At 39.0% G+C, this 17,855-nt stretch overlaps 1 protein-coding gene and 1 non-coding gene across 11 annotated transcripts in view; one reads left to right on the top strand and one right to left on the bottom strand.

Moving 5' to 3' along the window:
- The window catches only part of PSD3 (pleckstrin and Sec7 domain containing 3), a 571,362-nt gene that overhangs the window by 83,965 nt on the left and 469,542 nt on the right, over window positions 1-17,855 (bottom strand). For all 10 annotated transcript variants that reach the window (XM_073798607.1, XM_033848747.2, XM_073798608.1 and 7 more), the window contains one exon: window positions 1,334-1,404. In XM_073798607.1, the coding sequence (XP_073654708.1) occupies window positions 1,334-1,404 (71 nt within the window). The remainder of the gene's footprint in view (window positions 1-1,333; window positions 1,405-17,855) is intronic.
- LOC117310078 (small nucleolar RNA SNORA70) lies at window positions 13,539-13,677 on the top strand. Its single transcript, XR_004524335.1, has one exon. It is a non-coding gene; the product is annotated as a small nucleolar RNA SNORA70 (small nucleolar RNA).

The following is a 17,855-nucleotide window of genomic DNA, read 5'->3' as shown; positions in this document are numbered from 1 at the left end:
CTGTGGAAAACAATATAGAGGTTCTTCAAAAAATTTAAAGTAGAACTATCATATGATCCAGCAATTCCACTTCTGGGAACTGAAATCAGGATCTCAAAGACATATCTGCACACCATGTTCACTGCAGTATTGTTCACAGTAACCAAGAGGTGGAAACAACATAAATGTCCATGGACGAATGAATGGAAAAAGAAAATGAAGTAAACAATGGAATATTGTTCAGTCATAAAAAAGAGGAAAATCCTGTCATATGCTGTAACATGGATGAACCTTTTACGTTAAGTGAAATCAGCCAGTCACAGAAGGACAAACACTGCTTGTTGCCATTTATGTGAAGTATCTGAGAGCCAAACTTAAAAAAACAGAGAGTAGAAAGGTGGTTGCTAGGGGCTGGGGAGAGGGGGAAATGGGAGAACTGCTGTTCATGGGGTATTGTTTGTCATGCAAGACGGAAAGTTTCTACAGATCTACTGTACAACATGGTGCTTATAAAGTTTATAATACTGTACTATTCACTTAAAATTTTATTGAGGGAGATCTCACATTATGTTTTTTATCACATTAAAAAGAAAAAGTATTTCCAAGCTTTCCTTTGAGGTGGGAGCTAGAGTCCTGTTGGGCCCTGGGACGTGGTGTACTTATTCCAGTCAAGACACAACTTTCCCATCTCCACGCACACAGAGCTAGGGAGGCGGAAGCTCCAGGGACTAGCCTTCAAAGGTCAGAATATATAAACTTGATACCAAAATAATTTCCAGACTTGGGGATTAGAAGAAAGGACGCTGACAGGAAATGGTATGGTCAAACACTTACCCAGGTAACTGGAATACATTTGCAGTGTTAAATACCAGGACTTGAAAGAAAATGTGTTTCTAGATTTAGGTAGGATCTAAATGAAGATAAATAACTAAATAAATGAGGGATAAAACTAATCTATAGTATAAATACCCATTGAAACAAGTGTTACCACAATCTGAACCTGAATAGACAATATGAAGTCTAACTTATCAACTTATATTCAGCATTTCTAATTGAATATAATTAGAACACAGCTCATCCACTCCCTCTGATCACATACACTCACATATGCATGTATATAACCTTTTATATTTATAAAATGTAATATATATACATATATATATAAATAATTTCCAAAACAATTTTTGCACCAGAAACAAAAAAAAAAATCTAAAAGAGAATTTAGATATCAATTAAACAGTCTTTTGGGTGTTTGATGTGGCCTCTTTGTACAAAGTGAGTATTTTCTAGGTAACCTGTCTAATTATCACTTCATAAAGTTTTACAGGCTTCATTTTTTTGTATCTACTTTTACCTTTTGCAAGTAAAGAACTGTTCCCTTTAGTACAGCATAAAAGGTCTTCCATCCTCGCTTTCCTCTTGGAGCTAGAAAGGGAAAAAAAATTGAAAAATTTTATTTGATGGAAATTTGCGTTTTTCGAAGGAGAACCTAAAAGGTCAACATGGTGATTATGCTTCAATGTTCCTGGTTTATTTGCTACCGAGACTAATAATAATGAGAACTAACATTTTCTTGAGGCTTACTGTGTAACAGGCAGTATTATCTCATTTAATCCTCACAATAACACTGTGAGGTAGGTACTATTACTCTTGTCTTTTTATAAAACTGAAGCACAGAGAAGTACTCTGCTTATGGTCACATAACTAGGAAGAGGAGAAGCAGGACTCTGAGCCCAAGCAGCAAGGCTCTGCGGTCCGTGCTCCAGTAGAGGTGACTAAAAGACTGAAAAAGCAAGAGGCATATTGGAAATACACATTAATCTAAGGGCTCACGAACCAGAGCCTTCATGGCTTCGTCAAAGTTTCCAGGAGTCACAAGAAAAAAGTCCCGGAATATAAAAGGACTCCTCTTGGTCTTTCTCCCAAACATCCACCAGCTGGACTGTAACTTTAATTATTATTACTCCTGTGGCAATTTGTGATACCTCTGCTGCAGATCACGCTGCCCTGTAACATAATTTTTTTTTTTCTAAATGTCTCTTCCAGTAGACTGTGAATAACCTGAGAACAGATATCCTTCATCTTCAGAATTCACAGAACCTAGCATAGTGCAAGGCAGACATTAGGCACCTTTATAAAAATTCTCCAAACTAAGTTTCTTCCGGAAGTCCTTATATTTCCTTCATTTATATTTTCCTGGAGTATAAAGTAGAATTTCTCTATTGACTTATATAAAACTTTACAGATTGTCCTAAAGTAAAAGCACAGATTAGCAAAACAGTTTACTATTTATACTTAATCTTGATAAAATTAAAATCCGTAACTGGAAAAGGTTATTACCTGAATACCATTTCTCTAATGTCTACCAAATATGCAGGAAGGGCCATTTATTCTTATTCTGTTATCAACTATTTGGCTGTCTTTAGGCTGTCTTTAACCTGGATGCCTGATTAAATTAGGAAGTGCATTATTCTTAAGTAAATCTTTTAAATCTCCTTTGACTGAAGAATTGTTAGGCTTGGAAAGTAGGTGAATAGCCACCTACAGAACACGGGTGCTCCTGCCAACACCATACTGAGATATCCACCTGGCAAAATAGGACTCAAAACATCCACTCTGTAGGTTTCCAGGGGAAATAAAAAAATTTCATCCCATCTGTTTCCATCACGTAAGGTTTTAAAGTGTGTACTCAAAAATAAATGATCAAAAAATGTATACCATAATCTTCTTTTTTTAAAAAATTTATTTATTTTAGGCTGTGTTGGGTCTTCGTTGCTGCACGTGGGCTTTCTCTAGTTGCGGCAAGCAGGGGCTACTCTTCATTGCGGTGCGGGGGCTTCTCATTGCGGTGGCCTCTCTTGTTGTGGAGCATGGGCTCTAGGAGTGTGGCTTCAGTAGCTGTGGCTCATGGTCTCAGTAGTTGTGGCTCGCAGCTCTAGAGCGCAAGCTCAGTAGTTGTGGCACACAAGCTTAGTTGCTGCGCGGCATGTGGGATCTTCCCGGACCAGGACTCAAACCCTTGCCCCCTGCGTTGGCAGGTGGATTCTTAACCACTGCGCCACCAGGGAAGCGCCATAACCTTCTTTATAAAGAAAAACAAGTGGCTACTATAAAGAAAGCCATAGATCATCATATATATATATATATATATATATATATATATATATATATATATACACACATATATGAAATAAATGTTGACTGCCTTTTTCAATAGATGTCAAATTCTGATCTGGGCCATGTGAGAGCAGGGCACACACAAGTGGCCCCGGGCTGCAGGAGCTGCTGCAGAGCAGGACAGAGGCAGCGGTGTGGTGGAGGTACCTGCTGGAAGGCAGACCAGCTGATCTCTAGACCTTGTCTCAAACCTCTCCTCTCACCCACTAACCCTAATTCGGTAACTCCCGACCAGTCTCCCAACCTCTCAGGACTTCAGCTGCTTCATTTTAAAATGCGGATAATTCATATAACTTAAGGCAAAGCACTGGCTAATGCTGGAGAAGAACTTAGAGAAACCCTTCTGTTTTCTATAGGAGGAACACAGGTCCTGGATTTGAAAGGCTTTCCCCAAAGCCCTAAAACTAATTTAGTGGCATCTTGAGATTCCTTCAGTTTAAAGATTTACAAATCTAGTTTTCTGCTTTTCAAGTAGAAATCTATTAATCTGTTACCAAGGTTGTTGCCCCAGAATCATAACCCTGCCCCTCCCTCAAATGCAAACCAATTGCTCTTATCTAAGTTTCAGGAGGAAGCTGCAAGGAGAAAAAGAAGAACTGGTCAGAACCAACTAAGCCCAAGATGGGGGAAGATTTGACTTCCAGTGACCTTGAGCCAGATTAGCTAATCGACACACCCACTGACACCAGGATAGTTGACAACTGCCATGACAACAACTGGAAAAGCCCATACAAGGACTGAAAAGGAGTGTTGCATCAGGTCCGGATCCAAACCACACCTCTATTCATGAATATTCCTCCCTCTCTTTCCAATTCCCACCCTTTTACCTGGACCCTCCTCTGTACATTGTGTCTCTGCCTGAATTGGGTTGAGAAGTTGATTTGGGAACCGAGTTCTGGCTTCTTTCCATTCTTTGGCCATTGAATAAAGGCTGTGCTGTCCCAGGCTCTTCATTGGTTTCATTAGTGGCTGTGTGAATCCGAGCAGAAAAAGAACCTCCTTGACGGAGACAAGGAGTCTCCACCCGGGTTAGGACCCCAGTGTGGGTCTAGTCCACCAATTTGGTAACAAATTGGTGTACATGTTCACAGAAACTTTTAACAGATCTTCATCTTTACCACACTAAGCCTCCTAGAAATGGATCCCAAAGATCTCTCCAACCAAACTCTGATCGCAAGTCACCTGTGGGTGACTAATGCTGAGTCAGGGAGCATTAACCCTGTGCGCCATGCTCTATTTTTCCAGCTCCCACAGAAGTGTAAAACTTAATCTTGTTTTTGGTCAATTATAACTTAGTTGTTTAACGCACACCACAATGCTAAAAATAAGACACTAGTATTACCTCCATTTTACAGTGGAATTCAGGGAAGAAAAGGACCACTGTGCACTAAACAGGATGGGAAGGCTGTAGAGGCAGCCTCAGCGGCCCTGATTTTAAAGCCACACACACACAGTGCAGCTATGGCTTTTGCACCCTCGGTGAGGCTTGCCACGTGAAACACAGGGCTGGACCCCACTGAATGAGGAGGATTGTCCCTCATAATGACAACGGTAGAGGGAGTTAAATCTGACATCATAGCACATTCATTATTAAGTACAGAAGGCTGGGGAAAGAGCTATAACTGTAGTTACATAATGAACATGGTGGAAGGAATCAGTGAAGTCACTGACTGGAAACTGGATGTATCCTACTGCAAGGCTCTAACTACAAGGGTGGTAGCGGGTTGGTAGGTAGATGCATTTTAACAAATATCTGGGTGCCTACTGTGAAAAGGTGTTTGCCAAACTTGATCAAAAGATACCGTTTTGTGCACTAGACTACACTTCCACGGCTATTTTTAACATGCATACCCAGAGTCCAAAGACTGCTTTCCTTCTTCTTGAAAATAAAAGAATCTTGGTGTATTTTAACTCATCAACTGTCTCCAACCTTACATGATAACAGTGTCTATTACTTTTGTCTTGTTTAATACTACTGAAGTAGACATTTTGTATAAATTGCCACTGTCTGCTTAGATTTTCCCTCATGTTTACTATAATATTACCTTTATTTGTTACTTCTGTAACTCAGGTTGTTTTTGGAGGCCATTTTCAACTACTTATTGAAATCTATACTTAGAAGTTCTTTTAGTGAGGGTCTTTTGGTGGCAAATCTTTTTCTGTTTTTCTTCATATGAAAATGTCTTTGTTTCATAAGAAATTCTAGGGACTTCCCTGGTGGCATAGTGGCTGAGAATCTGCCTGCCAATGCAGGGGACACGGGTTCGAGCCCTGGTCTGGGAAGATCCCACATGCCACGGAGCAACTGAGCCCGTGCACTACAACTACTGAGCCTGTGCTCTAGAGTCCACGAGCCACAACTACTGAGCCCGTGTGTCACAACTACTGAAGCCTGCGCGCCTAGAGCCCATGCTCCACAACAAGAGAAGCCACCGGAATGGGAAGCCCAAGCACCGCAAAGAACAGTAGCCCTCGCTCGCCACAACTAGAGAAAGCCCGTGTGCAGCAACAAAGACCCAATGCAGCCCAAAATTAATTACTTAATTAATTAAAAAAAAGTCTAGGTGGACAATTACCTTTTCTCATGAAGACATTACTTCATGTTGTTTACGTACAGGTTTCTTCACGTTTATCCAGCTCTGGGCTTCTCAGGTATCATTTCCAAACACTTGCAGTCATCATATGTTTGAATACTGTCTCTCCATTGTCTCCGCTATTGAAACTTCTGATACTCTAACTTCTCAGCCTACCCCACAGGCGGCTTCACAGCTCCTTCATACTCTATCTTTTTGTCCTCTGTGCTAAAAGCTGGTAGTTTTATCTCCAGTACTCCTTGGGCACCCAGATCCACAGATGCCCTGAGGGATTAGCAGTCCCAGGGCTAGCTCACTTCCTAGATTTGTACGCATTTCCCTTTCATTGTTACAGGTTCATCCACTCATTTAAAAGGTGTTTAAAAATATTTTAATCACTTTTAGATGTTTCATAATGTACGAGTTTTGGAATTTGTAGGCCATCGTGTTGCCAAAACACAGTTTCTCATTTTTTCTTTTCTTTTGAAGAATTCATTCACAAATTTTATAATCTAGAATTCATTTGAAGCAGGATAAGGAGATAGGAGCGGAGGACAGGATGAGAGAAACTAGAACAAGGAAGGAGGCTGTTACAATCGCCCACATGAGAGAAAAAGCCCAAAATATGGATAGAGGTGCACAATAAAGACAAAGAACTGGAAAGAAAGGGGAAGGCAGCAGTGCTAACTGAGCACCTATACTACAGTGCTCTGAGCACTGGGCACGCATTATAAACGTTCTGTTTGATCCAAATGATCCTTTCAGTTAGGCATCACTGCCTCTATTTCACATTGATGTCTCCATTATAACTACATCTGCAGCTCTGAGAGGTGGTGTAAGCTACTGAGGGGGCTACCTACATACGGATTTCAAAGCTACTGTCTAGTGCAACTCGGAGGAGGAAACATGTTCTATGGATACATTAAGGGGAAACTCTCCAGGTGACAATCCTTTGCAATAGTCAGGCGTACTACTCCGGTGAGGTAAGCACAGACGGCAGGGAATGAGAAGATAGGACAGCAGGGGAATGCAAGTCAGGTGTGTTCTCTGATCTCCCTGATGCCTTCAGAAGCACCCCTGCTCATGGCGATGCAGCTCAGAACTGAGCCACGATCCTGTGTCTGCCCCCTAGCTCACCTAGCATTTTGCAGAGTAATAAGGCTAATAGCAGTAATAATTGTAGCAGTAGTGATAGCATCAGCTAACATTTATCGAGAACATACTGTTTTAAGCACTGTTCCAAAACTGGATGTATGTTAACTAAAGCCCACAACTCTGTGAGGAGCCACTTCTATATTCTTCATTTTACAGATGTGGACTCTGAGACTTCACTAACCTGCAGCACTAGGTTCCCCATCGCACTGGCCACTTTTACTCTGGTTTGTATGCAGGGAAAGAGCAGTCAAACTAGACTCATCCACACTGAGTTGGTAGACTCTGAGATATAGGTGTGATATTCAAAGTAAAACAAGAAACAAAAAAGTCAACAGGCCTCTGTGACTTTTTACACCACACACACAACACATTTCTGCAAAAGAGAAATTCGCAGTTGTTCCAAACCTGAGCAGTGGTGAAACTATCATTAAATCTTCAATATTATAAACCAGTTCTTATTAGTATTCTGACCTTATCTTTATTATACATTTGAAGAAGTCTTCTTGAAAATATGAAGTACAATGAACAATATTTTGGCTTCAGTTACTACCACTGATCTTTAAAAAATAGTTAAATGCACAACTGAGAATGAAAGCACAGCCTGTCACCCTTCTTTCATAAAGAGGAAGGTATAAAATACTCCCGAGCAATGAAATATTCAGTAAAGAGTAATGACGGATATATGCCAGAAAATAAAGATATTTATTTTTTTAATTCACCAAAAGGTATAAGCTTCATGCAAAGGTTTTTATTTGCATGCTATACTCTCCAACTTTAATTTCTTCTGAACCGAACTGGGAACAGATTGCGTTTAAGATCTTACTGTTCCAATTTTTCTATTTTCATCAAAATCTTGGCCTGTTTTTGAACACTCCACACTGTGGGTTCCCTGATTATCTACTTTTTCCTTTTCTTCAAGTTTAATATCAGAAAGACTTAAGAAGCATAGAAAGACATAGTATGGACAGTGTCTATTTTTTCTTTTAATACACAAACCTTTCTTTCCTGTCTGTTGGCCTGAAAAATATTCTTCCATTGCCCCAGTAAAGTGACAAAAATATCATTTTTTCCCCAAATGGTAGAGAAGGTCAGTAAGCCATATCCACACTAATTAGAAACAATTCTTAAGTTATGGCCTGAAAGCTAACAATGGAGGCCCTGCCAGGCTAGGAAACAAGGGAAATGTGAGGATGTAATAAGCTCCATGTAAAATACGTTCAATTTCTCTATGTTAATGGGAGAAAGACATTTAAAATATAATGCAACACCACCGAGGGCATTCCAAAATAAATCTTGGAAACAAAGATGTGCTCAGCAAAAGCCCTTCTACACTGTACAACTGGGACATGTCTGTACGAGATTTGTAAAAGGCACAAGATATTTCTAAAGTTAATTCCCTAGTGACAGCATCTGAAAACTGGGCAAAATTCTTAAAGTATCTCTACTATAGAATGAAGAGATATGCTACCTTGGTAGGAAGCAAGCTCTTCAATTCTACATCACTGAGGCAGCTGAAGGTGCACCCCAGGCAGGGGGAGTTTGCTTTCTATGACTGGTATGCAAAGGATTTAGACAAATTCATGGATGACAGCTCTCCCTACAAATCATTATGTGAAGTTAACAGTAATCCTTGTATATTTATCCCTAACTTCCTTTCATAAAATATTCTCAGGCACCACCATAAGAAGTACCATTAAATCTTAGTTGAGTAACTGAGACACTCAGATTACTGCTTGAAGCAATGGAATCCCAGCTGTGCACAACAGAAGTTACCTTTGGGAGAAAACTCACACAATATTAAGCAACTCATAGTGTTAATTATCTCCAGGTTTATAACAGAGTGGTAGAAATAAAACAGTACTATTACTATCTTATATTTCTAAATCATTTACCTTCGAAACATTTAAGGCAATTTACACATTTAAAAAAAATCAGTTAATCTTTATAATCTTTCTCTTTACGACTGGGAGCTGTTACCTGCAGTCAACTCTATTTTATAAAAGGAAAAACTGGGGCAGCCTTACAGGAACTAGAAGTACAACCTATACAGATTGCTTTTCCCTGAAAAACATTTCCTTCTTTTTATAATAGAAATAGGTTTACATCACTGGTAGAGAACAGAACATGAAACACAAGAGAGAATTGGAAGAATATGCTCCCCAGGATGCCCCTGGCAGGATGATGTTCACTCTGGATGTGATTCTATTCCTTTAAGAAGTCAAGACTTTTACCCTAAATTGATCTTTCTGGAATGGCAGAAAGTACTCTGGACCAAGAACCAGGAAACTTGGATTTTATTCATACCCTGCTGTCTACTATTTCTCTGACTTTCAACAAGTTGCCTAACATCTCTGGTTATAAATCTATAAAATGACACTACAACATACAATAATTACTTTACAGTGTTGTTTCATAAAGGTTATTAGGACACAAACCCTACCCCTAAACAGTTCACATTAACAGTGATAAGTTGTATAAACCAAATTACCGGTAGCATGGCACTAACCGAAAGCAACCACAGTGGAGGTTTCAAGCAGGTAAAGAGAGGAGGAAGTCACTAATTCTACCCATGTGTAGGGTTTACAAGTCAGAGAAAGTTCTAAATGAGGATTTTGTTTTCAGCAGATAGAAAAGGGGGGTTTTCTTTGGCCCTCCACCTTCTCTACAGTATATCTGGACTAAGACACTGAATCAAAACATGGATCTCAATTACAGAAGACTCATAATACTGATCACCACCACCCTTTATCAGGATGGCCTCTAGACAAAAGCCAACATAGTATTTTCCACAGAGAGCACATGATTTGAAATTCTGGTTTCACCTGAGTGACCTTGGGCAAGTCAGCCTCCCCATGCGTCACTTACTGTCTCTGTAAAACAAAAATAAAATGCTACCTACACCTCATAGGGTTATTCTGAAAATCAGATGAGTTAATACATGTGAATCTTTTAAAAGTGTATTTTTTATTGTTAGGGATACTGTCTTCTAAAAGAAAATGCATCCAATTTCCATGCTAAAACACAAAGACTTACTTTTTAAACATCATTCATGTATTCAGAAATTTTTCTTTGTTAAAGTCAATATTTTGAGAAGAACCCCCACCCCGGCCCCAGACATTCCTGATGCATTTTAATAGAAAAGGGGTAACCTTTCACCCTTAATTTAATTGGGGGGAGGATGGAGTACAGCACATTCATTAACATATTTATTGTTTCTGTTTTGTCCCAGGTCCTGTCCTGTCTTGACATTGGATACATCAAACATGAATGCAAACAGTAAAAGTGAACAGTGGGAGGAGGAACAAAAGCTGATGGAGAAATTTTTACCCAAGTAATAAGCCATAAAAATGTACAAACCCAACTTGTAAACAAATACGTTCCTCCACTCAGCTAGGAGATGGTTTCACAGCTAGCCATTGCTAGAAGCACAGGGAGAATGTAAAGGACTTGTGCTGAGGTTGGAGAAGAGGGCAGGACATAATAAGAACATATCATCATGAGCTAAGGTTACGGGAAAAGTGTGCAGGCAGCGAGGAAGACAAAAATAACCCAGAATATACAGCTATTTTTTTCAGGAAAAACAAATACTAGAGTCATATAAACTTTTTTAGCATTTTGACAGATGAACATCCCGCACATTTTCTTCGCTGCTGCTTTCCCAGATACCAGTATGACCTCTGCCCCTTCACTTCAATCAGGTCGCTGCTCAGATGTCACATCCCCCAGGGCTTCCTCTCCTCACCTTGCCTTATTTTTCTCTGGATCACTTAACAGTCACCTGAAATACCACCTATTTATTATTGAGCTCCCCTTATACTAGAATGGAATCTCCAAGCAAGTACTATTTGTTACTGTGTCCAGAGAACAGATTAAAAACTCGAAAAAGAAGAAAAGCATCAGATGTCCTAAATAGGCATGTAGATGAGGCAACTCAACAAACATTGAAGATAATTTTTTTAAAAAGTGTCTCCATCATTTAGGTGAAATACATTTGAAAACTCAGGTTGGTTAAAGAGCAAAGAAGAGGCAGGACAAAATTTTCATACAGATTATTTCAACAAGAGGATGTTGGATATGGAAATAGGATATCAGTAAAGACCCAGGCTCATAAGGAACAAACATAGCTTGACAAATTGCTATGGGTTTTCAATAATTATTAAAGAATGGACATCTGTGGAAAGGGAATTTAAATTCTAGGAAACAAACAGCATCCCATAATTCTTTTTTTAAAAAACTGACATATAATGACATGTAACATTATGTTAGTTTCAGGTGTACAACATGATTCAATATTTGTCTATACTGCAAAATGGTGACCACTGTAAGTGTACTTAACCTCTATCACCATACATTACCGCAGTTTTTTTCTTGTGATGAGGACTTTTAAGATCTATCCTCTTAGCAACTTTCAATTATGTAATACAGTGTTATTAACCATAGTCACCATGCTCATAATTCTTATAAAGTGAAGGAAGATGCTGGAGAACTTGCTATTTTAATAACCACCTTAAAAAGTTGGACAATAGCAAAATGTTACTGAAGTTCAATAACTTCATTATATGTGAAAGGTATGAACACTGAACTCCAAGAAAATCAAGCATACTATGTTTTTTCATAATTTTTTGAGCAATTTACAGGATTCATTATCAAACTTACAGAGAGCAACATACTAAAATAAAATGTAAGGGTAAATTATTACAGTCTATCTGAGGAACGCAGGTAACTGCTAAATCAGATAAGCCTGAATCTGGCTCATCAAGTGACACCAAATCAAGTTTGTTCAACTTCACAAGCACCTTATGACCAATAAACTTTAGAGTCTAAGATGCTGCTGAGCATGCATTTCTACAAATAGAATTCAAGTAGGCTACCTTAACTGTAAAATAGCCCAAGCCCCATTGGCACCTTTAACACGCCCCTGGGCAAAAGCTACTACAGGTCAACAAAAATAACTCCTAGTGGCAAGGAAGAGCAGCCTGCAGACAGAGGCTGTTCTCAGGGAAGATGACAGCAGTCTGACTGTTTTACCCCAAACTTAGGAGCTTCAGGAGAGACTGCCAGCTCCCCTTTCTAAAACACGGTTCCCAACCCTTCCTACAAGACCGCTGACACAGATGCCAGAAAACAGCCCACTGCCATGAACTGCATCTGAAGTGATGCCACCATGTGTGTAACTCAGCTTTTCCATGTCAGGCCAACGTCTTCCATTTGTTTAGACTGCCAGTGCTTGGAAGAGCTTCACCCCTTCCCACCTTGGGACTTCCCACCTTGTAACCAGGACTGCATTCCTAAGAGGACTGCAACAAGCAGCCTTGATACAAATTACTAAGTGCTGCTAAAACAACATGAAACATTTGTCAACGATCCCCATCCCCAATTTATTTATGGTAAGAACAGTACCACAACAGCCATTAGCAGATTTTTAAAAGGGAGGTTTAATACCCACCACCTTATCATAAGTCATCTTAAAAAAGAGACAATAGGCCCCAAATGGAGTCACTTGTGCTCAGCCCACCTCACCAGACCGAGGCTTAATAACTAACCTAATTGCAGTAATTGCAGTACAACCTCCTCCAGGAATGGTCTTAACCAACTAGTCTGGAAGTTTCTTGTCAGCAGCAATGAGGAAATCTGCTACACAGGCCCTTTCCATACCCCAGAAGAAGATGAGGTGACCACTCTCCCCTTTTCCCTTCTCTCCTGCCTATAAAAGCCTTGACTTTGTACGGCTCCTCCAAGCTCCTCTCTGCTTGCAAGGTGGGATGCTGCCCAATTGACTGATGGTTTAATAAAGCCAATTATATCTTTTAAATTTATTTTATTGCATTTTTTGTTATTTAACAGTCAATTTTTATTGGTAATCATGCTTAAGTGTTTGTTATACCTTTTTCCATTTGTCTTTATTTTGAAAACATTTTACTATATTTTAGACATCATTGTATTTCATTAGGCCTTTAAATATTCTATTGCATTGATGTTATATTTTAAATAACAAATGTTTAACATAAAACACTGATTTTCCCTGATAATGTAAGTTATATTCATCCAGTGTCAATGGCAAAAAATTTCAAAGTAAATAAAAAATATGGAAAATAACAGAAAAAAACACACATAGAAAAAATATGTAAAATCACCAGTCTAACCACCAGAGAGCATTTCAGTATATAAGCTCCTAATCATTTTACTACGCACACGTCTGCCACAAAATTGGGATATCATACTTGTTTCCTTTAAACATTTCTACTTATATATCATATGTCATTTTAAAAATGACTGCAAGAGTGACACTGTATTGCTCTTGCTGGTCCTTCAGCTGTTTCCAAGATGATGATGGCAATAATGCTGCTGCTGCTGCTAATATTACCTAAAATAATAATTAAGTTCTTAAATAACAATTAGGTTCTTTCTATGTGCCAGACACTGTGCTAATAAGCACCTTAAGGTGGCATTCTCACCTTTGAGGCTTTTGCATTACCTATTTCCCTCACTGGAATACTCATATATGCCATTTGTATCCAAAGATGTTATGAACTTCCTTTTGCAATTCAGCTTTCAGCTGAATGACACCTGTTCAGGTATATCCCCTCCCTCTCCTTATTTCCCATCAAGAGTGAATGGACTGGCACACAGCTGGTGCTCGAAAGAATTTCTACTTTGCAGCCAATTAAGCCGACTGTGCTCTTTTCCCCATGGGGGCCTGGTGTGCAGTGGCTGCAAACAACAGGCTCCTTGGTAGTGTAGTGTATGAGCCTGTTGCCAGTATGGGTTGCCCTAAGGGATGTTGGATTCAGCCCTTTCCAGTGGACATTCGTGACTGGTATACTGTCCCCAGTTGAGGCTCCAGACAGGTATGTGAGGTGCCTTTGGAAAGCCCCAGGGTGCAATGGCCAGGGCCCACATTGGCCAAGTCATGGTGTCCATCTGCACCAAGCTGCAGAACAAGGAGCATGTGACTGAGGCCCTCCTCAGGGCCAAGTTCAAGTTCCCTGGCTGCCAGAAGATCCACATCTCCAAGAAGGGGGGATTTACTAAGTTTAATGAGGATGAATTTGAAAGCATGGTGGCAGAAAAGAGGCCCATCCCAGATGGCTGTGAAGTCAAATACATCCCTAATTGTGGCCCCTGGACACATGGCGGGCCCTGCACTCGCGAGAGTCTTGGCACTGTCCCCTCCCTACTTGCCCACCAATAAATTCTACTTTCTTGTCCAAAAAAGAAAAAAAAATTTCTAAAATGAATCAATGATCTATCTAGTTTCAAAGCTCAAATTCTTAATTCTGTACTATCCAGTGATAAAATTTTGGTACATAAATTTCTATCACCATAATTATTTTCTTTAGGAAACCAGTATTGCATTTTTAATTTCAAATTTACATCAGGTTACTGAAGACTTTGATAAACTGTAATAAACAAACATAGAGAAATGAAGATTATTTTCTTCTTTCTCCTAAATTTTAACTATACTGAAAATATAAATAGAATGAGTCAACAGTACAAACAGAATAATTTCTAAAAATCAGATGTAGTGAAAACTGTGCATTCTTCTTTCAGAAAGAAATATTCAGATTCTGAACAGAGTTTTTTTGGTGCTAAAAAATTATAGTTTCTATTCCACATTCCTTGTCAAAAGTATTGCTTCTGAGAACAGTGGGTGACCTCTTTTAACCAACACTAATGAAGGAAAGGGTGGATTTTAAATGAAAGACAAGAGCCATCAAAATGGAACTTAAAAACCTAAAAGTTATTTAGTCTAAATGTAGAATTGTGAAGAGGCACTCCTCATCGAACACAGATAAAATGCCACCAGAACTAGACCGCCACCAAACTCCTACTTGAGGACTCAAATGGCCACCCTCATGGCACTGCTCTTTGGCCTTGTGTCAAAGGGCTTCATTATACAACCCTGCTGCCACAGAACAGCAAAGTGGCAAGGAGGGGGAACTTCGCCTAGTTTTAAAATAATTGCTTTGCTTTGCCTCCACTTAAAGAGTCTTTCTCTAATAGGAGGAGACACTGTCTTCTGGGGAAAAAATATTCCACTTTTATTATCTCTTAATTACAGTGTCGCTGTTCCCAGTGTTATACAATAACAAAGAATTCTGCCTGCAGTGCCATTATAAACTCTATTTTCAGTAAGTGTGACTCAGAATATCATCTACTCTCTCAAATTTGACATGTGGGACTGAATTTTCAAAACTTTCACTGACAGGCAATGTGTAAACCCCTCTAAAGTGAGTGAAACCCCCTAACCTTCTCAAGACACTACTCAACACTCCTTACATCCAAAGCGTTTAAAATGAGATCTAAAATGTGAAACAAATATGGCTCCCACACCCTTAAAAAGCAATTAACATTTCAATATTTCAAATAGAAACAGATCTCAGGTGGGTAAAATCAATGAAGGATCTATACTGGAAATGTGATTCAAATATTTCAAAATTACTAAAGTGGTATGTCCACATAATTAGCTTCTTTGATTCACTTCTTCCCAACTCCTCCAATACCATTTTCCAAAAGAAACCACTTTTTAACATTTACTGTTTCTTGGGGTAGTTAATTTGCATCATATCCCTAAACAATGTGCTGTGATAATAGATTGTAAAATTCTCTATTGATTTTCTGCTGTGAGAGATGAGGACTAGCAAATGTGACTGCTTCATTCCACCTGCCCAGTACATTTGTATGCTTTTTATCTGCATCTTATTTGTTGTCCCAGTGGTTTTAAGAGCATGCTAACAACATTATTTCCTGCTTCTTGGGTATTAGGTAGCCCTTTTCCACTTCTCTCTAAGAGCAGCATGATGGCTCTATCCCTGTTTCCCTTGGGCTCTCCCCTCTCCACTTTTACACCCCAAATTCTTTCATCTGTATTCTTACAGGGTCAAGGTGGACAATATTTACATTCCATTGTGTAACCGTAATTAAATCTTTTACATTTCTAAATGTGAAAAACAAAAAAACCAAAATTTTATTATTGTGGTGAAGGTTTAAAATATTATGAGGTGAATACTAATTTTGGGGTTTTTGGTTTTATAATTATTATTTTTCTTGCACAGACTTCAAGAAAAATACCAACTGCTTCTAAATTTCCCATGCAATCAGGTGTTCTATCAAGTTTTAAAAATTTTATAATGAAACATTAAGAGATCAGAAGGCTATCAAGAGCAAGAAACATATGTGTACCTAATTTTTTAAAATTGTCAATATAGTTGAATTGCTAGGTACTCCTCACTGACTGCATGTTCTTCCCCTTGCCAGAGGTAACCACTAAGCCATATTTAATGATTCCTATGTGGATGTGTTCCTATGCAAAATAGTGCTGTGTTGCATGCTTTAAGATGTTACCATATACGCACATTCTTCTGCAAGTTGCTTTTTTCATTAAACATTACCTTTTGTGAGAGTCATTCATGTTAAAAATTGTAACTCTAGTTACTTGCTTTTCACTGTTACACAGTTTTCTACTATATGAATATATGAAACCTTTCCAATCTCTTATTAAGGGCCATTTAGGTTGTTTTATTTTGATCTAACATAATGTTGCTATGAACAATCCCCTCCTTGTAAAATGGCAAGAGTTTCTGTAGATACGTACCTAGGACTGGGTTAACTGAGACACAGGTGTAGGCTTTTCCAACTTTATTGATTATTGCCAACTGTCTTCCAAAGTGGTAATACCACCGACACTCACATGCATGGGGTGGAAGAGTGCTCACTGCTCTAAAATCCTTGCCAGCATTTGGTATTATCACTCTTTCAAATTCTGGCCAATGAGACATACGTGAAATGATATCTCACTGTGTGTTTAATCTGAATATCCTTGATTACTGGAGTCTAAGTATCTCCTCATATATATTTATGGATCACTGCAATTTATTTTTCTGTGAATGGTCTGTTCCAACTGTTGTCCATTTTTCTGTTATGTCGTCTTTCTAATTAATTTAAGATTCCTTTACACACACACACAATACTAATCCATTATTAGTAATATAATATGCTACAAAGTATCTTCTCCCATACTGTGGATTATCTTCTAACTTTTTAAAAGAGGAGTCTTCACATTAATGTAATCATATACAGCAATATATCCTTTCACTGTTTTTGTTTTTCTAAATCTTAAGAAAGCCTTCTCTACCCAAAGGTCATTAAGATGTTGCTTCACATTTTGATCTAAACATTTTAGATTTTCTCTCTCAAATGTTTACCTTTAATCTACCTGAAACTGATTTTTCTGGTTGGGCTGAGGCGGGGAACATACACAGACACACACATACCACCCACCCCCCCTCATTCCATAAGCACACACACCACACCCACCTCACCCCCTCCACAGACACCACATACCTCCCCCGACCACACATATCACTGCCCACACCCTCAGCACCATTTACTGAAATAGTTCTGTTGTCTTCAGTATCTGAATCACTTCCTCTGTTGTATAATCAAGTTACCATAAACACTGGACGCTGCTGCTTCTGGGCCCTCTTATCTATTCCACTGTCCTTTGGATATCTTGTTATCTGGGAGAATGTCAGCATGGTCCCAACTGTACTTCTCCCACTCAATTTTGAATGTTTTATATGGTACCTTAGCTAACAATATATGTATTTAGAAACTTGTGCTGTGGATTCTAGATGGTAATTATTCTCTGTATGGTACACCTAAATGTTAGCTCCTAAGAGGAGAGAGGCTATATTTAACACAGTCTTTGTACATGTACAGTCTTAGGTACTTGTGGAGTGTTTAATTCATGTAGGGAAAAAATTAATTTCTTGCACCTCAGCTTATATAGGCTGTGGTAGCAAAACTAGATAAGCACTTCATTTTTTGCCACATTGATACCATTGAAGTACAAATTTAGCACTAGGTATGGTCTTGCCCATCTGTCTGCCCCCGTCTCCTTAAGGCTACCTCAGTCTAAATGGGAGGCAGGGGTGAGGGGAGGTGGGTCACAACCTCAAAAGACTCTGG

This window comes from Tursiops truncatus, chromosome 21, assembly GCF_011762595.2.
Source record: "Tursiops truncatus isolate mTurTru1 chromosome 21, mTurTru1.mat.Y, whole genome shotgun sequence".
In the NCBI taxonomy this organism is placed as follows: Eukaryota; Metazoa; Chordata; class Mammalia; order Artiodactyla; family Delphinidae; genus Tursiops; species Tursiops truncatus.
The sequence above is the reverse complement of the archived record's forward strand: the minus strand, read 5'-3'. Positions and strand labels throughout refer to the sequence as shown.